The sequence below is a fragment of the Sorex araneus genome, chromosome 4 (genome assembly GCF_027595985.1).
Source record: "Sorex araneus isolate mSorAra2 chromosome 4, mSorAra2.pri, whole genome shotgun sequence".
Taxonomy (NCBI): Eukaryota; Metazoa; Chordata; class Mammalia; order Eulipotyphla; family Soricidae; genus Sorex; species Sorex araneus.
The window spans coordinates 90,127,436-90,153,251 of NC_073305.1; the positions used below are offsets into that span (position 1 = coordinate 90,127,436).

A 25,816-nucleotide genomic window follows, 5' to 3' on the forward strand; every position below is an offset into this window, starting at 1 on the left:
TTTGAAGCAGAAAGTATGTGTTCTGGCTCTTTCAAATTTCATGGAATTAAGAAAATAACAGAGCTTGTGTCATTGCTCAGTGTTTTGTGAATACTTTGATGTCGATTACTTGTACAGGTAGCAGGCTGTAGATCACAACATACTTATCCCAATTCCCTTTTACATTTTTCTTCTACTTGGTTCTGTATCCACCTCTCTGTTTATTTCCTTTTGTCTCATTACATTTCTTCCTCTCCATGAGTTTCTCCCTGTGTAGTATGTGTTTTCCTACAAGTTCTATTTCTGACCCTTCCTGTCCACTTTGCTCCCTGAACTCTAGCCTCCATTAGCTATTTCTTTAAAGACAAACTAGTTTGTGGGATGGAACATGAACCTGTGTGGGCAAAACAAACTGAGAAAGTACTTATGTCTGAGAACATCTTGTAGAACATGCTCTACAGAATTTGCTTCTTCTCCTCCTCCTCCTCCTCCTCTCCCTTGGCACCAGAATGGCCCGTAGGGCCTAACACATGCAAGTTAGGTGCTCTATCACCGAGCCACATCCCTGGCCAACCCTCTAGAGAATTTCTATACAATATTTCTTTCAACATTATATTCAACATGTCACTAGCACAAACATGTATGTGTGTATGCATAACATAAATAGAAGCACATTATGAACAATACTCTTAACTGCTCTTACCGCTTCAAAAGTATACATGTTGGGAGGAACACAAAAATAAGGTTAGATAAGTGAATTCAAAATGGGCACACTGTAAAATATTATCACATTCAGTATTCTTGAGGAAACAACATATAAAAATTTCTAGTTCAGTGAAAAGCATTTTTTGGTTTGAAATTGAATTATCTTTGTCAGGTTTTGTGGTAATCTTGGTCCTAAACCAAGCATGTCTATCCACATTCTTAGACTATGGACTACAAATTAATAGTCTTTTTTTTCACTCATTTATTCTTTTACATTAACATTACATGATAGCATTATATAAGTTTCATATGTGCATCATTTAAAAGTATATATTTACACATTTATATGTTTGTCTATACATAATATATGCATATACATACATACATGCATTTACATATATATTATATACATTAAGTTTACCACTAAAAGTCCAATTCTAGACTTAAATGCACAATTGATCCCTTATGCCCAATCTACTCATCTCTTTTCCCACTTCCCTTTTAGTAACCACAGTTGTGGTCATACAACTCCTTTGGTTTTGTTTTACCTAGTTCATTCATTTTTCTTCTCTATATTCCATCAAGCAAAATTATAAAGTGTTTTATCTTTCTCACTTACTTTACTGAACATAAATACTTTTTAGATATATTCATTTTGTTGCAGATTGCACCCGGTGGTGCTCAGGGATTACTTCTGGCAAGTCTAAGGGGACCCTATGTGGTGCCAGGGACCCAACCCAGGTCAGCTGCATGCAGGACAGCTCCACTGGGTTATCACCCTGACCCAATACCCAAATAGTATCCCATTCCCTGTGTATCTCACATTTTCTTTTTTTAGTCATAGAACGCTTAGCTGTTCTAAATAATACAGTAGTTTACATGAGAGGTTATATATTGCTTTGAGTGTTTTTGTATTTTTTGATTAAATATATAGAGGTGGGAGAATTAGCTTTTATGAACTTTTTTATTTTTAGTTTTTTGAGTAATCTGCATACTGTTTTCCATAATGGTGACACCAGTTTACATTTTCAACAGCTTATGAAGGCTTCTTGTATTTTTAATAGCCACTTTCCCAGGTGGGAGATGGTAGTTTCATTGTTTTTATTTGAATTTCCCTAATAATAGATGAAGTTATTTTCCTGAGCCTGTTAGCAATCTGTCTTCTTTGGAGATGTGTCTGTTCAGATTCTCAATCCATTCTTTATGCAAGTATGTGTTGATTTAGGGGCCACATTTGACTGTGCTTAGGAATTACTCCTGTCTCTGTTCAGAGCATTCCTGGCAGTGCTTAGGGGATCATATGCAGTGCCAGAGATAGAGACAGGGTCAGCCATATGCAATTGCCTTATCAGTACTCATTCTCTCTGGACCTCTGTCCATTTTAAAATAAAGTTTATTGTTACTTCGTTTTATAAATATTCATTGTATATTGTGGAAAGTAACCCCTTATTACACATATATTCCCCCATTTGGAGGCATCCTATTTTTTGTTTTGATACATAGAATCTCTTACTGTACCAAAGCCTTTTAGGTTGATACAACTGTTTTTATTTTTGCTTTTATTTCCCTTGCATTTGGAGTCAAATCCACAAAGACCTCTCAAAGGTCTGTGTCATTGAGCATATTATCTTTGTCTTTGTCTCTTTTCTGGTTTCAGTTCTTATATCCAAGCTTGAATTGACTTTTGAGTGAGTAGCAGTGTGCATTTTCACTTTACATGTGACTCTCCAGTTTTCCATTTTTACTGAAGAGACTATCCTTGAATCCTTGATCAAGTTTATGCTCTTTGCACTGTTGTTGTAAATTTGTCGTCCATAAGTGTGTCGCAGTATTTCTGGGTTTTCAGTTTTGTTACTGTGTGGTGCTTTCTTTTATTCTAACATCATGTTCTTCTTTTTTTTAATTTTTTATTTCCAGGAGTGTTTTTGATCTTCAGGAATATTTTATAATTTTTAAATGCACTGTAGCACTGTTGTCCTGTTGTTCATCGATTTGCTCGATTGTGAGACTTGTTGTTACTGCTTTTGGCATATTGAATTAGCCACGGGTAGCTTACCAGGCTCTGCTGTGAGGGCGGGATACTCTGGGTAGCTTGCTAGGTTCTCCAAGAGGGACGGAGGAATCGAACCCGGGTCAGCCACGTGCAAGGCAAACACACTACCCACTGTACTATCGCTCCAGTCCATAACTTTAAATAAATGTAATTATTCTAGTCTGTGAGGAATTTCAGTGGGATTTAGGTAGGGATTGTATTGGAGTTGTATCCTGCTCTAGGAAAGATCACTTTTTAACATTTCTTTCGATCCCCCTGTGCATGGACTCTTTCCACTTCCTGGTATCTTCTACTTCTTTCAACAATATCTTGTAATTTTCAATGTACACATCTGTTACCTACTTGGTTAAATATATTCCTAGGTATTTAATTCTTCTTGTTTGTATTTGTTTCTTAAACAAAAGTTATTGCTTCTCACAGTGCTCGGGGGATCTTTTGGTGCCAGTGATCGAACCTTGGTTTCCTGCATGCAAAGCAAGTGATCTAACCCATTGAGTCATTTCTGTGGCCCTGGTATTTAATTATTTTTGGTGCAAGTATAAATGGGATTGCCCATGCTTTTTTGTTCTACTAGTTCATTACATAGAAATGCAACTTATTTTTATATGTTGACTTCGTAGCCTGCCACTTTATCATTTTAAATAGCTTCTTACTGAAGTATTTGGAATTTCATGTGTGTATTACCTTGTCATCTGCAAATAATGATACTTTTTACCATTATTTTTTCTCTTACCAGAAGTTCTAATGCATTGAATAATAATATCGGTGAGAATGTATATCCTTAACCTTGTTCCTGATCTTAAAGGAACAACATTCAGTTCTTTTCCCATTGAGTATGATGTGTGTCCTTTACTATGTTGAGATGCCATCCATCTTTAATATTTTATCATGGGTTTTTATCATAAAAGGATGCTGAGTAAATCTTGTCAAATTCTTATTCTATATCCTTAGAAATTATCATAAAGAACTTTTGTACTTCCTTTTGAGGCCTTCATGTTAGTTGATTAGTGTGTATTGAACCATCCTAAGGAATAACTGTTTGTAATTGTGATGTTTGGTTCTTTGACTATATCATTGAGTTTGGTGTAGTGTACTTATTTTATTGAGCATTTTTGCATCTGTGTTCATTAGAAATACTGGTCTAATTTTTTTGTGATATCATTGGTGTAGAAATCATTGTAATGCTGGCATAACATATCAGGAACATTTTCTTTTCACTTTCAAAGGAGTTTGTGAAGAATAGATATTATATTTTTAAAAAACTGGTAGAATTCACTCGATGACATATGGCCATGAACTTTTGTGTTTGGGGAGATTGGATTACTCATTATTAGTGTTCAGGTTTTTCGTTTCTCCCTCATTCAGTTATGGGATACCAGTCACTATCACTGTCATTGTCATCCTGTTGCTCTTAGATTTGCTCGAGCGGGCACCAGTAGCCAGATTTGTAAGAATTTTTCAACTTCTAGATTGATGACTTTGTTGCAGTAGATATGCTTCCAATGCTCATTTAGGATCCTTTGCATTTCTCTAACATCAAACTCCTTTAGCATTTCTGACTTTGAGGCTTTTTGTCTTTGTGAGACTAAAAGCTTATCCACTTATCTTTTCGAAGAACCAGGTATTGGTGGGTTTTTTTTTTCATTTATTTTTACTCTTATTTCCAAAAGCTGACTTTTGGCATCATTTTTAAAATTTTTTTTATAGTTCCTTTGATTATAAACTTAGTTTTAAAAAATTTAGTGGTCATAATCATCAGAGAGATGCAGATCAAAACAACCATGAGATACCACCTCACACCACAGAGACTAGCACACATCCAAAAGTACAAAAGCAACCACTGTTGGAGAGGATGTGGGGAGAAAGGGACCCTTCTACACTGCTGGTGGGAATGCCGACTAGTTCAGCCTTTTGGAAAACAATATGGACGATTCTCAAAAAACTAGAGGTTGAGCTCCCATTTGACCCAGCAATACCACTGCTGGGAATATATCCCAGAGGAGCAAAAAAGTATAGTCGAAATGACATCTGCACTTATATGTTCATTGCAGCACTGTTTACAATAGCCAGAATCTGGAAAAAACCCGAGTGCCGTAGAACAGATGACTGGTTGAAGAAACTTTGGTACATCTATACAATGGAATACTATGCAGCTGTTAGAAAAAATGAGGTCATGACATTTGCATATAAGTCGATCAGCATGGAAAGTATCATGCTAAGTGAAATGAGTCAGAAAGAGAGAGACAGACATAGAAAGATTGCACTCATCTGTGGAATATAGAATAATAGACTAGGAGTCTAACACCCAAGAATAGTAGAAATAAGTATTAGGAGGTTGACTTCATGGCTTGGAGGCTGGTCTCTCATTCTGGGCAACTCAGAGAAGAAAACACCAAGGTAAAATGTGGTCGGAGGTCATGCAGGGGAGGGGTGACGCGTGCCGAATGTAGACTAGAGACTAAACACAATGGCCACTCAACACCTTTATTGCAAACCACAACACTTAATCAGAGAGAGAGAATGAAAGGGAATACCCTGCCATAGTGGCAGTGTGGGGTGGGGGGAGACGGGACTGGGGAGGGTGGGAGGGATGCTGGGTTTACTGGTGGTGGAGAATGGGCACTGGTGAAGGGAAAGGTTCTCGAACTTTGTATGGGGGAAACATGAGCACAAAAATGTATAAATCTGTAACTGTACCCTCACGGTGATTCACTAATTAAAAATAAAAAATAAAAAAAAATTTAGTGGTCATGCCCATTTTGGGAATGACTCCTGCTGGTGCTCAGAGGTCTATATGTGATGATAGAAATTTGAACTCTATGAACAGGATACTAAGTGTCTTAATCTCTGTACTATCTCTCCATTCCCAAGCTTAGATCCCCCCCAACCCCGTTCCCCCGCTTAAAGCAACTTTTCTTGTTTCCTGACATAGGCTTTTAATGCTATTAGACATATCTTTCCTATAGCCTCATAAGTTTTAATAAATCATTTCTTCATTTCTGTTCATCTCCAGGCATTTATTTCACCTTGTGACTTTCTCATTGACCTACTAGTTGTATGATAGCTTGCTGTTTATTCTCCACATTTCAGTTTTCCTTAGGTTTATTTCTAGTTTTATGCCTCTATAAACAGAAAAAGATTCTTTATATCACTTCCATTTTCACATTGGTGCAAGGGCAATGTCTTAAAGAGACCTTCTCTAACTAGAAGAAAGCGGTGCTTTTTTTTCTCTTCCAAGACCTAGAAAGGACCCTCTGGGGTTAGGTGAAGTAAAACAGATTGTCCTGAGGCCTCTGGTTGGACAGTTTGACTAAATACTTCCAGGGAAAAACCACCTTGCTCTAATTTATCCAACTTATGTTACTTTAAAGTTACCTAAAAATTCCTGTTCTTACTGCGTTTATGCAAAATAACTGCCACTTTTACTAAGGACAAACTGTTCGTTGCAAAGGTGAAGAGGAAACCTTGCTTCATTTCAGGGCATACCTCTGTGTAGAAACCAAATTCTAGTCCCATGGAGGGATAATAAAAATGTCAGTTAAAATTCAGAGTAAAATCAGCCACACACTTTTAAAGCAAGCAATGGGTTTGTCTCTAGATTTGGGGCAAAAAAAATCTTTCTAATTATGGTCCTGCTGATCTATAATTGCCTTACTGCAAAGGAGTTCTCTAAAAAACAAGAGAGAATAACCCCTAATAGCCTCAATCTCTTGCTGTCCCCTCCCCCTCTCTCTCTCCCTCTAGCTCCCTCTCTCTCTCTCCCCCCTCCTCTCTCTCCTCTCTCCCCCCTCTAAAGAGACATCCATGCCCATATCCCTTCCTCTAAGCAACATGACAAGGGGGCGATTAGTGAAGAAACTACTTCAAGGATGGGGGGCTACCATTCAATAAGATTTGGGGTCTTTGGTTTCTTACACACATTAAAATATTTGATCCAAGCTTCTTAAACACCTTCATAAAACTTGTCTCTCCATCAGAATCCCTTAATTTACTGATGCAGATGTTGTTTAGATTGTACATTCCCCCTGGGTTCCAGAGGGCCCTGGGACAGATCCTTTCTTAAGGGGTTCCATCTGCAGCCTGAAACCATGACTACTTTCAGCAGGAAGTGGCCAGATGATATCTTCACCCCTGTTCCCCTGCTGCAGTTGGAGCCCCCTGCTGAAGAGGGGGGCAGGGATAATCAGGACAAGTGGGATAGGTAGGGTGGAGATTAGGGATATGGACCTTAAAAAACTGAGTCACCTGGTAAGGAGGGCAGCCTAGGTGGTGTCTAATTATCCGGATGACCTAGGCCCTGCTAGCACCAGCTAGACAACCAGAAGACAACCATCTCAGCATGCTTCCCTGTTTCACTGGGCAAGGCTAATATTCTTAGAATATTATAAAGAAATGCTCACCCACTCATCTTTGTTAAAAAGGTATGAAAGGGGAAAGACTTCTGCTTTCCTCTGGAACCCTCCTTTAGGAGACCCCTCTCTTAATCTTGGTGCTTCCCTGCTTTCCTTTCCCTTCCCCTAATTAAAGACTTTTCTCTTTGAGAATGTTCTTTGAGCACTGAAAGGCATGTATATTCTGTTGATTAGGGATGGGGTGCTCAGTAATTGTTTTGTAAGTCTACCTTATTTTTCTCTGAAGACCATTGTTTCTTTGGTGCTTTATCTCTGATCTGTCCCTTGCTATGAGGTGTTAAATTTCACTATGTTTTGATGCTGCTACATTGAGTCTATTTATACTAACAAATGTTGGTATCTTCTTGCTGTATTGATTCTTTAATCATTCATCCTTTTCTGTCTCTCATTACCTTTTTCTGTGTGGGTCTGTTTAACTTGATAAAAGTATTACAGTTCCTGCTTTAATTTTTTTTCCCACTGGGGTTGATCACCATTTCTCACCCCTTCGCGCTTCAAATCTGTGATGGTCTTTATAAACATTCTCTCTCTGTCTCTCTGTCTCTCTCTCTGTCTCTCTCTCTCTCTCTTTCTCTCTCTCTCTCTCTCTCTCTCTCTCTCTCTCTCTCTCTCTCTCTCTCTCTCTCTCTCACACACACACACACACACACACACATTTTGGGGCCACACTAAGCTATGCTTCGGGCTCACTCCTGTCTTTGTATTTAGGATGAGGCCTGGTGGGGCTTGAGGTACCATCCCGTGTTCCGGGTCATTCATCTGCAAGGCTAATGTCCTACTTGCTCCACTGTTGCTCTGGCTCCTAAACATTCTCTGATATTTGTATTAGTTTGTTTTTAACCCCTGTGTTTTTAGCTCAGTGAATTCATTTAAATTTGTGGTGATTATTGGTATATGATTACTGTTGCCATGTTATCTTTTGTTTTCTGATTTCATCTCTCTGCTCACTTCTTATTCAGGTTTTTGTTGTTGTTGTTGTTGTTGTTGGGCTTTTGGGGTGAATTTTTTTTTCTTTTTGGTCACACCTGATGGTACTCAGGGATTACTCCTGGCTCTGCACTCAGGAATTACCCTGGGGCATTACTCAGGGGACCATATGGGATGCTGGGAATGGAACCCGGGTCAGCGTGTGCAAGGCAAACGCCCTACCCACTGTGCTATCGCTCCAGCCCCTGGGGTGAATTTTTATCAGACTCTTTGGACATTTCTTTGTATGTGAGGTCTAGGGGAGTGTGAATTCCTGCAGCTTTTGGCTGTCTGATACAGTATTCATTTTTTCTTAAAATCTAAAAGAGTTTATTACATAAAGTATTCCTTACTGGCAGTTTTTAAAATATTTTGAATGATATCATTGCTTTGTTTCTCCTGGAGTATTGAAAAGTCTAAACATGACAGTGCCTTCCTATACCTTTATAACTTTTATCCAGGCACCTTTAATGTTCTGTGTTTTGATCTCTTGTTAGTGTCATTAATTTGTATTCTATCATGAGTCTATGCATTAATATATTAGGTGTTCTGTGAGTTTCATAGACTTGAAAAATGAGGTTTTTCCCCTAGGTTTGGGAAGTTCTCAACTATTATACCCCTAAATAAAACTCTCTTCCCTTCTCCCTTTATTTTCCACAGGCTTCTAACACCTTTATATGCCTTATCCTAATGTAGTGGATAACTCACATAGACTTTCTTTTTTTAAAAAAAAAAATTGTTATTTCTCTATTCTTCCACCTGAATCATTTCTAGATTCTTGAACTCATTGATTCATTCCTCATCAGGTCTATGTCTGTAGCTTTTAAAATGCATCCTTGGTCTCATTTATTGAGTTCCTTATTTATCCTGAATCTGTTAGGTTTCTTGTTTAGATCGTCTCTCTCGTCTCTTCATTAATTTTATTCTTGGGCTCATTGAATTGCTTTTCTGAATTTCCTTGTGTCTCTGAGTTTTCTCATTATGGGTACTTTAAGATTGGTTTCTTGAGTATTCTTTTCTTGTGATGACATACTAGCTGGGAGTCTCAGCTTGCCTGGTGGTATATTTCTCTGCCCACTATTTCTCCTTCATCTTCTAATTGGTTTAAACCTTGCCACTCAACTTAGTGCTCAACTGCCTGCTTTTTCCCTGCTAGTATGTGTTGAAACTGTATGTATGTATGTATGTATGTATGTATGTATGTATATTACCATCAGCAGTTTTAGTTGTCACAGTCAAGTGGACGTTTGTCTCAGGCACCCAGGCTGCTGCAGTGTGGGTTCAGAGGACAGCCACTAAGGGCCATCAACTACTGTCATGGCTATGCTGTGTTAGGCCTGGTTTGATTGTGTGGCATTACCCTCCTAACAATCTGAGTTTCCAGGTCCAAGAGTTGACTGTTGGCATTTTTCAGGATTTCAGGGGGTGGGGAATGTAATCTAAAGTGCTTTCTCTGTCACTCTCCTTTCTAGGGTCCTAGGTCCTTGCTCCTATGCTTTGGGTCTAACCTGGGCCAAGAATGTGAACTTCCCAAGAACTTCGATTGGGCTATTTATAGCATCTGTGTTTCCCAGATGCCCTGGACCATCACCTTCGTGGTATCCCTCTCTACCCAACTTCAGTCATGTGGATGCCCGTGTCAGTGAACCTGGCTACTGCATAATGCATTGATCTCTGTGTAGAGTTGACTCTCATCCTATTCTCGTCCCATGCTGTTGGAGTATTTTGGTAGTGTCCACTGACTCCCCAGTTGTTCCTCTCATGAAGGAGAGCAAAGCAAGGAATTTCCTGTCCTGCTATCTTGGACATACTCTGTTCTAGAATATCTTAATGAAGCATTTGCTACTGCGGTCCATATCAGGAAATTTTAAGAAAACGGAGTGCAGAAATGGTCTCAAGGTTACAGTCCATATACAAAGGGATATGGACTGTAACCATATAAAATTATTTTTGCACTTTCATTTATTTTATTTTTTATTAATTTTTCTTTTTATTTTTGCACAAATAAAATTATTTTGCACTTCTTATTTTGTGTGTAGTGCTGGGTATTGGATCCCGGGTAGCACAGTATTTAATTCTAGACTTCCCCTGCTGAGCACCATCCCCAGCACAGTGCAGGACATTCTGGAGTCAGTGGGGACAGTGTTCGTCTCAGTGTAGATACTGAGAGGCTTCAGGTGTTACTGCATTGGAAATACCTCTCTGTCGTATTGTCCAGTGACTAGTATTACTGTATCACTGTCATCCCGTTATCGATTTGCTCAAGCGGGCGCCAGTAATGTCTCCATTCTTCCTAGCCCTGAGATGTTAGCAGCCTCTCTTGACTTGTTCTTCCCAGCGGTGCTGTATTGGAGGCTCTTTCGGAGCAAGGGGAATGAGACCCGTCATTGTTACTGTATTTGGCATATCAAATATGTCATGGAGAGCTTACCAGGCTCCGAGAAGGAGAACTAGGCTATAAGAGGTTGCACAGCTGTGAATGCAGCGGTGTGCTTCTGGGAGCTTTGTTTTATAGTCTCTGGATCTTGGCCATTGATGGGATTACACGGCGCCGGGGAACAGTGACTAGTAAATGGTATTTTTAATCATTGCTTTTCCTTGATAGTTACTTATAAAAATTTTTTTGCTGTTTTAAAACTAGGAAATTGGGAAAAAGATGGGATAATACATAATGCAGTACTCTGTAACGTTAGGAAATAAGTTCCTTTTGTGAATTTTCTGTGTGGAACAGCTGATTTTCAAAAATATTTCATGGCCCTGAAGTGGGAGATAATTCTGTGAAGTAGACCACTACTCATCCATTACTACTGTCATCATCGTGGGCCAAGTCTCTGTCATGAATTCCCTGCATCCATTCCTATAATAAGCTCTCAGTTGCTGTCCCTGCCGCTCATACCTGTTCTCAACAAGGCAGGCACAACAGTATGTTAAAAATGGAGGGCTGGAGCGATAGCACAGTGGGTAGGGCGTTTGCCTTGCATGCGGCTGACCTGGGTTCGATTCCCAGCATCCCATATGGTACCCCAGCACCGCCAGGAGCAATTTCTGAGTGCAGAGACAGGAGTAACCCCTGAGCATCGCCGGGTGTGACCCAAAAAGCTAAAATAAAATAAAACTAATTAAAAAAAAAAAGGAAGTCAGGGGAGTCTAGGCATGATGCAGCAGTAGAGTGCCTGCTTTAATGTGGATCTAGTAACCCACATACAGTGACCCTGTGGTGAGCAAGGATCTGTTACTTTTAGCCATTGTAGAAGCAAGTACATCAAAGGGAAAGGAAACATGTCAGTTCATTTCACTTCTCTGCTGAGAACACTGTAGTAGCTCTCCATAACACTCAGGAAAAAGCCAAACTTCATTCTTTGGTCCATAAGACCTTTCTGTACCCATCCCCTGTCCCCCTGAATCTCTAAAATACATCACAGTGTGAAATTAAAGCGTCTGTTTTTATTCTCTGTTGGAATTTTTGAGTAACGTTTCACGTTTTTGCAATTTACCTAAAAAAACAAGTTTTTCATACACTTCTTATAGAAAACAAGATCATTAGTTGTAGTGTAGTATGGTTTTCAGTTCTGTAGCACAAGGGCCCTCATGAGACAAATATTCCTCTTGTAAGATGTATTTATTCCTCTCTAAAGTGAGGGTAATAATACCCAGTTGCCTCCACCATGTGGTGGCTATAGATTGAACTGTGTAGCTGTGTGGAAGGCAAGCACCTTAACATTGCCTGACCCTCGTTTGTTGTTTTTCTCCTTCTTTACCTCACCTTTGGCCTAAATTTATCATTTTTGAGTAATCTTTTTTAGCTAGTGAAAATTACCCTATAATCTTGACCCCCCCCTTTTATACCTTTGCATGTGTGAAGAAACTTTCATTTACCTAAATATGCTGTAGTATTACTGGGAAAGTTGCTTAACAGTAGTTTTGGAATGATTTATTTGTGGACTTGCAAGAAAATATTGAAAGAAATTCTTCCCATTGAACTAAAACAAAAAGTAAAAGGAGAAGTAAGTTGCTTTTTTTTTTTTTAAGAAAGGAAAAGCTTCATATTTTTGTTTGTATTGGAGAGTGCTCAGAACCCTGTGTCCCAGGGAGTAAACCCAGGGCTTCACACATGTGTGGGAAGTGCCCTGCCTCAGAGCCACGTCCCCAGTCCCAAGGAAGAGCTTTAAATGGAGCTGTGGCAGTGGAGGGATTGTGTACTTGATACAGAAATACAAAAAAGGATTATTTTGACGACCTAAAATGTCAAGATACATATCTGCTTTTCTCACAATCTTTGATTTAGGTAAAAAAGCTATTAAGGAAAGGGACCACAGAGATAGTCTAGGGGTAAGGCTCTTCTCTTGCTCGTGTCCCAGCCCAGTTCAGTCCCTGACACCGCAGATGGTCCTCTGTGCACAGCTTAGTATGCCCCCAAACCACATGTTATTAAGGAAAATTAACATACTTCTTTTTTATTTTCTTTTGGGTCACATCTGGCTGTGCGCAGAGATTATTCCTGCCTCTATAGAGAGGTGGTGGGGAGGATGGTGGATGGTCAGACAGATGGGGTGCCAGGGATCATACCCAGGTATACTGCATGCAAAGTAATGCCTCACTCAATGTACTATCTCCCCGATCCTGGACATATTTTTTTAAAGCCTGTTTCTCAAATACATATTACTCTGTATGTGTGTACACTTTTGCACACGTGAAGAAAATAGAGGCATTGATGGTGTCTGTGTCCTTGTCAACACAAACTTGGCCATGAGCATTGATTCATTCGAATGCCTAACAACCCGAATCGGACGATTATGTTGAGTAGATGTGGCTCACTACTGGCAGTTTCTGTCTTCATTTATGCACCAACATCCAATGATGAAGAAGAAATAGAGAAGTTCTACATGGAGCTGGAGCAGTTCTATAAAGAAGACCACATGGAATATGTGCACTGGTGAAGGGATGGGTGTTTGAGCATTGTATAACTGAGACTTTAACCTGAACGCTTTGTAACTTTCCACATGGTGACTTAATAAAAGAATTAAAAATAAATAAATAAATATAAAAATTGGAAAAAAAAAAGAAGATCACAACTTCTACAAGATCATTGTTGGTGATTTTATTGCCAAGATAGGACTGAGAAGGTCGCCCGAAGAACTCTACATTGGGACCCATGGCCTAGAATGGAATGAACAGGGTGAGAGACTGTCTGAGTTCATCATGTTGACCAAGACCATCCATGGTAACTCGCAGTTCCAGAAGGTCGAATCTAAACTTTGTACATGGGAGTCTCCTGGTGGACAGTTCCACAACGGAATTGACCACATCATATTCAATTGACAGTTTTGTCTGACCAATGTCGCTGTTGTCTCAAAATTCCACCATCTCCTCCATGCAGAATTCTACTTCACAGAGCAGGGAGAAAGGACTGCAAAGTTTAAGTTTAAGAAGGGAACTCCCAGAATAACCACCAACTGGGAGTTCTTTGGCACTATTACAGCAACGTGGGATGATGCCATCGTTGACAACATCGGTGAGGAATACGATCGACTGGTTCAGCACCTCCATGACTACGCAAGGAATGCCGAGAGTGGGAAAGCCACAAACAGACGCCTGTCTTCAGAAACTCTTGAGCTCATTCACCAACGTGGTTTGGCATGAGTCTCAGGCAATCACAAACTAATGTCTGAGCTTGCAAAGCTCTGCAGAAAAGCAATAAAGGAAGACCACAAAGAGAGAAGAGCAGCAATGTTTGCTGATGTGGCAGAAGCAGGGAAAAGTATTTGCAATGCTCGCCTATCATTCGCCAACTACAAGACCAAGATGACTGCCCTCCGCCGTCCTGATGGATGAATCACATCTTCCAGAAGGGCAATGGAGAGGATTATTCACGACTTCTACTCAGATCTCTTCGACAGCCATGTCCACCTGCCCACATACCAAATTCTGCAAGATGGATATGTCTTTCCCAACATTCTCCCTTTTGAAATTTGACATGCCATTTTGTCAGTAAAGATGCATACAGCACCCAGTCCAGACAAGGTCAGACCCGGACACCTGAAGAATCTGCCGCCAGTACTCGTCAATACACTGGCTCGACTCTTCACACACTACCAGTCCGAATGCAAGGTTCTGTCCCAATGGAAAACTAGAAGAACCATTCTGTTGTACAAGAAGGGAGACATCCACAAGGTTGGCAACTATCGCCCAGTCTGCCTGTTGTCCATTGTCTACAAGTTGTCCACTCGAGTCATCCTGAATAGAATAGGCAGAACACTAGACAAAGGACATCATGGGATCAAGCCGGGTTCTGAAAAGGATTCAGCACTTTCGGCCATATCCACACGGTGACCAAACTTATTGAAGTTTCGAGAGAGTTCAAGATGCTGCTTGTCTAACATTCATCGACTTAAAGAAGGCCTTCAATTCTGTTGAGACTGAGGCGGTCATCAAAGCCCTGGCCAAACAGAGCATTCAAACTCAGCACCTCAGGATCCTCTGTGAGCTGTATTATGGATTCACACCAGGATCTCATCATCCTACAAGGAAGTGATCATTGATGTAAAGAAAGGGGTTCAGCAGGGTGATACCATTTCACTGAAACTTCAGTGCTACCCTCGAGAACATCATGCAACGATGAATGGGAAGGAAAGGGAGTGAAGATAGACAGTCGGCAACTGCACCACCTCTGCTTTGCTGATGACATTCTAATAACACCAAACATTAGCCAAGTGGCACAAATGCCAGCCAACTTCAACCGCGAGTGTGGTAAGATCAGACTGCAGCTGAATCTCGCCAAGACAGTATTCATGAAAAACGAATTAGTCCCTGACATTCCATTTGCTCTCAATGGAACGAATATCTCCAAATGCAGCAGCTATGTGTACCTGGGTCGAGAACTCAACATGAAGAATGACTTGGCACCAGAACTGCGCAGGAGAAAGAGAGCAGCGTGGAACACTCCTTCAAGAGCTTTGAAGAAGTGGTTAAGAGGACAAAGAACCTCCGGTTCCGGGCACATCTTTTTGACTTCACTGTTCTTCCTGCACTAACATACGCCTCAGAGACCTGGGCCCTACAAAAACAGGATGAGAATGCTATTTGGGTATTTCAAAGAGAAATCGAAAGAGCTGTGCTTGGAGTATTACGTTTCACTCATGTGAGAGAAGGAATCCGGAGTTCTGACCTCCATCGACGGTCAAGAATCAGGGATGCTGTCTCATTTGCCATTGCGTCGAAAATCAGATGGTTCGGGCACGTAATGCAATTTAGAGACGACCGCTGCTCTAGAGCTTTTAACAACTGGATTCCATGATGTCAAAAAACCGCGTGGCCACCCACCTACATGACGGTCAGACTTCTTCGTCAAAACCCTGAATGAACAGTTTGAGGCTCTTTGTGTTCCTGGAGCGAGCAGATATCATTGGGCTGCACTAGCATGCGACAGGGACAAATGGAGACGTTACTGGTGCCCACTCGAGCAAATCAAAGATCAACAGGATGACAAGTGATACAAGTGAAGATATAATATATAGAACTAGGTGTTAGTGTTTTGATTTTTCATAAAAGAACTTATATGCCAACTCTTTGAGCTTTTGTATATTTCTATATGAGTTTATTTTCTCTTCAGATAACTTGTGACATAAATTTTTAAATTAGGAATACTTTTATTTATTCAGCTATTGATTAAGCTGATGGAATTGGGCATGAACTCCACATTATTTTTTTAAATTCCAAATCATCGTGAGGTACAGTTACAAAGCTTTCCTGTTTGAGTTTCAGTCATGCAATGATCTATCACCCAACCCTCCACCAGTACACATTTTCCACCACCAAGAACCCCAGTATCCCCCCATCACACCCCTCCCCCTGCCTCTATGGCAGACAATTTCCCCCATACTCTCTTTTGTATTGCTTGTTATGAATAGCAAGAGTGGTCCCATACTCCTGGAACTCCAAATTTCTAGGTTGTTAGGGCCTGGAGAAATGTCTGCAGTTAGCTGCTGGTTCGGAGATTTTTTTGTGTGTCTCTGGATCATGGCTCTTAAGAACTTAAGTAGCAACTGGAGGCAGTTTGTGTGTGTGACCTCCAGAGTCCCATGGTGTGCAGGGGAATGAGAGGGACCGGTCCACCCTCTACCCCTTGTGGCCTGAAATTTGCTGTGTGACGTAATTTAAACCTGACTTTATGTTTAGAGTCTTTTTTCTCCAAAGCTGTAATTTACACTTTATTACATATTAGCATCACTGATGTTTGCCAATAATAAATTACAAATTCATCAGTACAATTTGCATATCTGAATTTAAAAACACTGGGAAATGTGAGCTAATAATGTTAGAATTTTTTAAAAGATATGAATTTGTTTACTAAAACATCAGCAACTTCAAATAACTGTATTTTAAAAATTTTACTCTAATAACTCAAGAAAAGTAAGGAAAGCAGGCAGGGTCATGGGTGCTGTGATTAATTGGCGTCTATATACATCTTTCATACAGGGCTCAATAAAAGGTGACATATTTCTGAATTTCAGACCACATAGTCACTGTATCACTGTCATCCCATTGTTCATCAGTTTGCTTGAGCAGGCACCAGTAACGTCTCCATTCGTCCCTGTCTTGTGCTAGTATAGCCCGATGGGGTGTTGGGGGCTCTTTCAGGATCAGAGGAATGATGACCATCGTTGTTACTATTTTTGGCATATTAATCTATGTGGCCACATATTAATCTATAAAATAACCAGTAAAAATACTCATTTAAGTATACTTGTTATTATTATGTAGTGCCCATCTGGAAATGTAATAATTTTCTATTTCTATTAAAAGATGTAGACTATACTCAATAATGAGATTGGCAGGCACTTGAGCCTTAATGTACATTTCTTATTGTCATGGGAAATTTAGTCTTCTGAAAAAGGAATGAAAATTAATGTTTCTTCAGCATTTTATTTCCCTTCTTTTTGAGGCTATCTCTTAATTCCAGCATTTTACTCTGTTTGATAAACAGGCCAAATACACATTTTATTTATTTGGTGGGGTGGGGGGTGAAACTTTACAAATTTCAACTGGCATGGCACTCTGCTGATAAGAAAGGGGGTTTGCACTGCTCTGAAGAGATTACATGAAGTAGAATTGGAAAGCAAATTGTATTTACAAAAGATAGGATGATGTTCTTAATAGGTGTTCAGAATAAACTATTCACTCTCATATTCTGCTGAGCTTTACTAGAAATAACTTCATTTCAAAAATAAGGACAAATCTGATTCAAGTTAAAAGCATTCCCTCTCTACAGATACTTATCCGAAGGGTTTATATTAAATTTTCCTGATGGGCACACAGCTGCATTTTATGCTGTATCTGTACAAATTGGTAATGTAGAAAATAAAAAATCTAAATAGTCAACTTGATTGCTTCATGCATCAACCACTTGGATAACTTGATTTATATATTTGATTTTTGAAAAGATGTTCCAATATGATGTTCAACAATAACTGCCAAAGTCATAATACTAGGATCTAATTTTTCTTATTGTCAAGGCAAAGAGTCTGATATTCACAGTTGGTAGGTCAGAAAGATCAGTCACTATCTCTTGTCATCTGTGGTTTAATGGTGACCCAAACAAATTCTGTATAATGTCAAAATTATCACAGCATCCAGACTGCAGAAATACAACATCTCCATGATTTAATGCATTTCCTGTCTGGAATGAAGATTGTATATAAAGCTAACAACTGTGAACTAAAGTGGTTTAGAAGAAACCTTAATGTGTAATTTCTTTTCTCTTTTTCCCCATCATTTTAGATTCTGGATTTGGTAAAAGGGACACATTACCAGGTAGCCTGTCAGAAGTACTTTGAGATGATACATAACGTAAGTATATTTTTCAACTGTCTCAGAAGCACTCCTGGCCAGCTGGTTCAGTGCCAGGGCCTGAGACTGCTATGCGATTGGGAATGGGGATAAAACCAGGTCGACCCTCATATGCACCCATCCTAACCCTTCTCCCGGACCCCCACATGAGCTCTTTTGATCCACCCAACAGTATTGACAGTAATGTTCTATTTGTAAACCTGTGTAACTTGTAAAGCTTAGAACGCAGAGCAACGTGGTACCTAGCTCTCCTGGCTCTTGAATAATTTATCTAGAGCATCTCCACCCGTTAAAGGGAGATCTGGAGCTGTGACCACAGACTGCTGTAGATGTAATTCTTACCTAATGTTCTCCATAGGCTTTTGGAAAACAACTTTTTAAAAAAAGTCATGTCTAAGGAAAACACTCGAAAATGATGTCATTTTGACATGAGATCAGATTTCTTTTTTTATCAGCATGAAAACAAAATGACATTATTCAAGGACTTTCTGTATACCTGTAGAAAATATTCCTATTTTAAAATAATTTTCACAAAACATAAGGCTAATAGGAATCACACCAGTTAATGGATACATTCTTCAGCACCAGGTTTGCATTCTTCTTTCCCTTAACGACTGCATTCCTTTACCTGCTGATAAATTGAGAATTTTAATTTCATGTGTGTTCTTAAGAACTTTGCAAAGTGAAGAAGTCTTTTTTGTTCTCAAATCTGCTTTTGTAGTATCTGGCCTATTGATTATTTCTACATGAGTACTCCTCTTGCCAACATGAAAAAACTGGGGCTTTGATTAATGAAGTTATTGCAAAGACATGTGTCTAAATCCTATATAAAAGAATAGTTTTAACTTTAACCACATATAAATCAATGAAATAAAAAGGCTATTTGTATTCACTAGCTGTCTCATTATAGATTTTTAGATGTGAATATCTCTTTTATTACTTTTTTCTCATCTAATTTAAAAATAGAATCTACTTTATTGTCAGGTTCCTGCCATCCTGCTTGCCCTCCCCACCCTATGTTTGTTTTCCTTAGGCCTCTGTGATCAAACTCACTTCAGTTAAAGTTTTGAAAATGAACCTGTTAATTGATACCATTTACAGCAGCACTGTGATAGTTCCATATGGCCTTTTTGGTAATACCAGCTGCCTCATTATAAGCTGTCATTGCAAAACCTCTTGATTAAAACCCTTGCATCCCATAGGTGAAACAAGATTGCTTCCATCCCTTCAAAATCTGCATTCCCTGTGGCAGAAATATGAGACCCGTATTTGTGTGAAGGTCATTGTGCACCATGTGTGGATTCCAAAGAAATGTTTGAGAGCACTTCACGTGGTAGCTGTCAAAAGCTACTGTAGAGACTCATTCACTATTTTTAGGAAATCTGTTTTATATTGTAGTTTTTTTTATCTTTTGGAAAATTTCCTATGTAAATGAAGATATGACACCTTATATAGATTAATCTACTCTTCATTGAAAAACATTTAAAAAAATAAGTAGACCTCTTAAACCATAAATGTTAACACTAGTGCAACAATGTTACCTAAATTACAATTTAAAAACTTTTTTGAGAGCTAAGTTTTAAAGACAAAAGGAAATAAGACCTTTTTAGGCTCTGAGTTACTCTAGATTATTTTCTAAATAGCTGAGCATAATTTTCCCCCAGCTAATTAAGAATCTACAGAAATCTTGTTAAAGTGTATCACACATTTTTTATGCAGCCATAGCTACACCAAATATAATGACACTTTTTTCTAATAGCTCAGTGTCATCATTATGGATACCAGTTTGAACACTGGGCTAGAAGCCTATCATTTGTCACTTGGATCACTGCAGTAGCTTCCCAGTGTCTACAACATATGCCCCGTTTCACTCTTCTCTCCTTCCAACAGCAGCTACAACAGTCTTTAAAATAAAATAGAGGAATTGATCATTTAAGTAACTGACTTTCTAAAAATCTTAAGGTTTCCTTGCGACCAGAGAGCTAGTATAACAGGTAAGGAGCTTGCCTTCAATGCAACAGTTCTGGGTTCGAACACTGGGTACCCATAGGGTACTCTGAACACTGTCAGGTGTAGACCCCCAAACAAGAAGCCTCCTAAGGATAAATTAATCATTTAGTCTATAAAAATCAATAGCCAACCTTTGTCTTCTAAACCAGCTCCACTGATCTTATTTCAGATGCCTTATAGTATTTTGGGACTTTCATGCTAACAGGACAGAATGAGCATGCTTCTTAGAATTACCCTCCCCAGTACTTAACAAAATGTACAAAACTTAATAAATTATTGCCCTCAAAGAAAATTGAGTTATAGCAACCAAACATAAAAAGGGGAAAGAAAAGAAACAGAAGAGTCACAGTAGATAAAATTGTGAGAGTCTTAGGGCTTACTATTTCCCAATGTAGATGGAAAGAAATGGAGTACTCTCTTTTTTATTTTTCTTTTTAATGATAATTAATAGGAACAACTGCTGATTCTTCAGAAAAAATTAGATGAATGGTAGGTGCAGCAGACACTCTTATTCTTTTTCCTAATTTGATTTTAAAGTAAAATCTCTTTCATTCTGTTTGGTTTATATTTCTCACATTTCCATCTCTGCAGTCACCTAAAGAAAACATTCAGAGGGAGCACCTTACCATTATTTTTCCTGAGCAAGAAGGAAAACTGAATGTCAGCCATATATACATAATTCAGCCAAAAGTAACAGTGATAAAAGACCATGACAATGCAAGCAAATGATTTATAATTTTATTATGTTATCAAGCTACTTGATAACATCACAGATTTAGTAAAATGAACTTAACAAAATGAATCTTGGAAGAGCAGTTGTAGAGAGAAAAGATTAAAGAAACATTACACAGAATGTCCTCATTCCCAGACCCACAGAACCGTTTTAGTTGATGAATAAAAGATTTTGATTAATATGGAGAGTCATTAAAAATGTTACTTATTTGCTAACTTTCTTTGTCAAAATCAAGGTCTTGTGTTTGAGAATAGTTTTGGCATTTAAATTAGATTAATCATCACTAGTGTAGGTTTCTTTAGAGAGGAAAAGAAACATATATAATCTAGCAACACAATCTTTCTAACCTTTTGGGAATTTAGCTTTTTTAAATGATTTGCCTTTCTAAATCTAAATCGCTTCATTAGATTTCATAAAAACAACTGCTCTTTTATTTTTAAACATTCACAGCATAGTCACTATTCTCTCCAGTTCATTGATGAAAAAACAGACTTTTATGTTTTATTTTGTTCACTTTGAAATTTCAGAATTAAGAATCACCTTATTAAAAGTTAAAAATTAATTAGAAACAAGGTCTAACCCCCCCCCAGTATGTATGATAGTACCAAGTGCAGAACTTTCTTTACATGAGATACCACTCCTTATCATAACCCAATGCCGTAGCAGTTTAGTAGTAAAAATGTTCATAATATGATTGGAAATTTATTCAACTTTGTATAAGGCCTCTTGTTTAATTTTGTTTGGGGACCACAGCCGGTGGTACTTGGTGCTGACTCCTGGGTCTGCATTCAAAGAACACTCTTGGCAGTTCTTGGGAACCGTATTTGGTGCCAGGAAGTAAACCCAGGTCAGCTGTATGCAAGGCAAACACGTTCACCTGCTGTACAACTTTCTGACCCTGTATAAAACCTCTTAAAAAAGATTTCAGAACAACCAAGGGATTAAATGCCTGAATTCTAATTCAGACAAGATAAATACTAGGTTCTGTGACTTTGCTTCAATTACCTACTATGTACAAGAAGGAGGTTCAACTGAAAGGAACTCCAAGGTCTTTTCAATCTCTAATGTTTCTATTTATAAAGATAAAGTCTGCTCATTGGTATGCAATAAACTTCCTTTTCACAATGCTTTGTAAAATGTAAGCTTAAATGGGATCTTCTCATTTCTTTTGATGAGTTGACAAAAAAAAAACATGGACATAATTAAAATTATAGGTAGAACAGGTAATATTTTGAAGCAGCCAAGTAGATAAATGATTGTTGTCAGTGATCTTACTCGTAAAGCAAATCATTCGGCTCGATTCTGAAGTTGCTCTAGAATTGGGATCAAAACACATACAAACAACTGATTATAGGGAATAGAATAGTGTGCTACCAAATAAGCATTACCTGCCCTCCTTTCTGAATATTGGTTTGTCTGTCATCCTGAACCATGACAGCAACTTCTTCAATCCCCTGCTAACTCATTCTAATCTATCATAAGGTTATACATAGCTCATCATCTACCTCCCTAAGAATTTGTAATGACCTCTGTTTCATAAAGAATTAGGTGTTGACTATTTACCTTGGTTTCCAAGACTACAGGCCTTGGCAGTCTTTCACTGGACATTCCCTTTATCATGCTAATATGGTCCTACTTCTTGTATCACTGGCACTCATTATCCCAGAGTTTTACAGAGAAAACAGGGACAGGAATTGAAGAAATCACAGTAATTACTTGAAGCAGAGAGGGAAAAAGGAATAAGACTTAAAATAATCCCTCTACAAGAAACATCAGGCTGTTAGAAGAGTGAATATCAGAATTATGGGAATGCTACAAGATGGAAAGAAAAGGGAACAGACACCTCATACAAAGAAATAATTTTTGAGAATTTCCAAACCAAAACTACCCATAGATTTCTGGAGAATGTGAGAGCATCCACATTTTAAAAATCTAAAATGACCTAACAAGGACATTATTAACTTACAAAAAAATCAGTGATTTAAAAAAAAAAGTTAGAGTGGGACCTTTATCAGACTTTCATCAAGCTTTTTAGCAAAAATCCTACAGACTAGAGTGACATTCACACTACTAAAAGACAAAACCTGCCATCCAAAATACTTCGCAAAATCATTCATCTGCAATTGAGAAATAAAAGCTTTTTTAAACAGAAGACCATCAGGCTTACTCTACAAGAAAATGATTGTAAATTGAAAAGGATTCTTCTACATGAAAATAAATGAACAATTGCAAAATCTTGAGCAAGAGGATAATAAAATAGTAACCTAAACAGAAGCATCAGTAATATAAATAATAAGGGGAGAAAGAGTAAAAGAACTAGGATGAAAGGATGATTGGCACACAAAAATCATTTTTAGGTGTAGAAAGTATTATATAATTCCCATGTTAATCACAAAACAAAAATCTGGTGCAGGGACATTTGGAAAGGAAAACTGAAGAAATGGAGAGAATTGCTGGACAAAGCCCTCTCTCTATAGGAAAAAACAAAATAGAAACAAATAGAAAAACAAGATGTAGAGCAACCAGAAAAGAAAAGCTGGAATGGCAGTAAATAAGTTCCATGTACTAGTAATTACCAATCAAGACACTGGATGGATAAGGAAATATGATCAGTCTTTACTATCCAAATGAAAAATGCTCTGTATTAATGTGACATTTACTTTCCTTTCCCATACAGGTTGATGATTGCGGCTTTTCTCTGAATCATCCCAATCAATTCTTTTGCGAGAGCCAGCGGATTCTGAGTGGTGGCAAAGACATCAAGAAGGAATCTATCCAAGCAGAAATTCCTCAAAACAAACCGAGTGCCCCTAAACCCAAAGAAGCACTGTCTTCTCAGGCCTCTTTAAATTCTTCTCTGGAAATGGACATTGAGGGACTAGAGAGTTACTTCAGTGACTGATTCTCAGTAATCCTTTTTCCTCGGTAACTTTCATTTTCTACTTTTTAAGATTTGGCCCGTTATATGCCTTTTTTATTAAACTGCCCTACACCCCATTCAAACCACATGTGCTCACACTTTTTAGGAAAACAGGCTTGCAAAGACCTTGTAGAAACAAAGACTTCTACTGTATCTTGCTTTGATGAAAGAGAAGAATTTTTCTTGAAATATGTAACACTTGAAAGATGTGACCTCAGTTCTACTGTGAGATAATTTTTTGACCTAATTCTATTCTGGACCTTTTTTTGTCAATAAATATCATAATGTTATCTGAATGCAGTTGCAAGTGTTCTGTGTCATAACAGATTAGTTTGCTGTATTGGGATGCCCCTGGTGTTACTCAGGGAACCATGTGATGATGGGATAACGAGAAGCAAGCCTGGGGCTCAGCATGCAAAGTGCTCCAGCCCTGTAAACCATGAACTTTCTGGCCCTTTGCCAGAATATATTTGATATTACCTCAGTTTTTTTAAGTGGGACTTTGGACATCAGCAATAAAGACATCAATTTTATAAATGTTTTCCTTCTTGAGTTGGATATTTGTGGTTTGCAGCCAAGAGATTTTTGCTCTTAGCCTACTGAAGTGAATTATGACTTGGGAATTTAGAAAACCAGACATTATATAGTAAATGACATTATTAACAAATAGAAGTTCTGGTTTTTGCTGTAAAATGATAGTGCTCCTTATCTGCTGTCATTTTCCTTTCACTTAGTGGGGCAGATTCATGAAGAATAGACAATTAGTAAAACAAGAAAGTTGTAAGGAACATGTAGAGTATTTATTATTCCACGCTCCAAGTCCTTACCCTTTGTTTGTTTTTCTGGGTGCTCAGGTGACTATGGGGACTTGGGATTAAACACAGGTTCCCTGCCTGCAAAACAAGCACTCTAGCCCATTGAGCTATCTCTCCCTAGTTCTATACGTAACTACTTCTGTGGTTGCTATGAGTTGCCAGATCGACTTACTAAATCCACTAACCAGTAAAGAAGGCCCTTATAAATATAGTAACTTCTTTCAGTGCCAGCAATAGAACTTAAAAAATATGGAGGATTATTGCCCTGTTTTCTTCTCCTGCATTTGGCAAACAGATGCACTCATTCTGCTTTGTGGAGCTTTATCATTTGGGAGGTTCTAGCCAATTTCCTCTCCCCTCTCTGAGAGTTTTGAGCTTTTAGAAAGAAGAGACCAACAATTGAAGTGTAACCCCTCCTCACCTGTTATCTTGGGTTATGTAAGAATATTATAGTCTGCTTGGTCTCTCTTCCTAGTGAAGAAGGGAGTTTTCATTTTATCTTCATGATAGTCCTATTTAAAAGATGACATAGATTCAGAAACACATTTTAAATCCTGAGAAAAACAACAATAATGTGAAATGTACTTAAGCAGCATCAGAGCATCAGAACCTTAGAATGTCAGCTGGTCAGATTTCATTGTTAGGTTGCTGGGCAAAGTTTTCTTGAACATTAACATAGATTTAAATGAGATGCTCTCTAAATCTTTACTTGTCTTTGTAAATGATTATTCCCTATTTCTGAATACAGTAGTATTCTACTGCAAATTACCCCTATAAATCTCTTCTTCTCAAAGCCATCTGCTATTTCGTTTATCATTTATAGTTCTCCACAGGAATCCAATGACTACCTTCAACTTTATCTATGAACTGAAAAAACACAAAAATTTTGTTTTTTAAGACATGATAAGGACAATTGCAACATGGCTGTTTTACAGTATTAAGTTTGCTCTGGAAAGCCAAGCATTGAAATGTAGGTCTCTGTTGTATTAAAAGAGGGAACCGATTAGAAGCAGTCTCACTGCTGTAGTTCAGTGAAAAATCTTATGACAGGCTATTTTATATCTGGCAACATTTTGCAGGGCTATTTTTTTCTTTCTACTGCCTTATGTTCTTCTTTTATGATGCCAGTGCTCCTACTAGCTAAAAGAACAAAGCCATTACTACATAGTAGCTGTATTTTAGTTGACTGTTTATTTTAGAAATCACAGCTCTAAGAATTTGGCATCATACCTGGATGTTTTACGTGTCTAGTCAAACTAAAATATAACACCGAATTTAAATATTAGTTGTATTATCAGTTCAGTTTCTTTGTAATAAGACTTGATCACCTGTCATGTTTTGTACAGAAGAATATATATACATATATATACATACATA

At 38.3% G+C, this 25,816-nt stretch overlaps 1 protein-coding gene across 3 annotated transcripts in view; it reads left to right on the top strand.

Moving 5' to 3' along the window:
• The window catches only part of PRIM2 (DNA primase subunit 2), a 320,487-nt gene extending 296,527 nt beyond the window's left edge, over positions 1 to 23,960 (top strand). For all 3 annotated transcript variants that reach the window (XM_055136087.1, XM_004605876.2, XM_055136086.1), the window contains exons 13-14: positions 17,893 to 17,961; positions 23,382 to 23,960. In XM_055136087.1, the coding sequence (XP_054992062.1) occupies positions 17,893 to 17,961; positions 23,382 to 23,606 (294 nt within the window). In that variant the 3' untranslated portion in view covers positions 23,607 to 23,960. The remainder of the gene's footprint in view (positions 1 to 17,892; positions 17,962 to 23,381) is intronic.
• Positions 23,961 to 25,816: the final 1,856 nt, after the last annotated feature.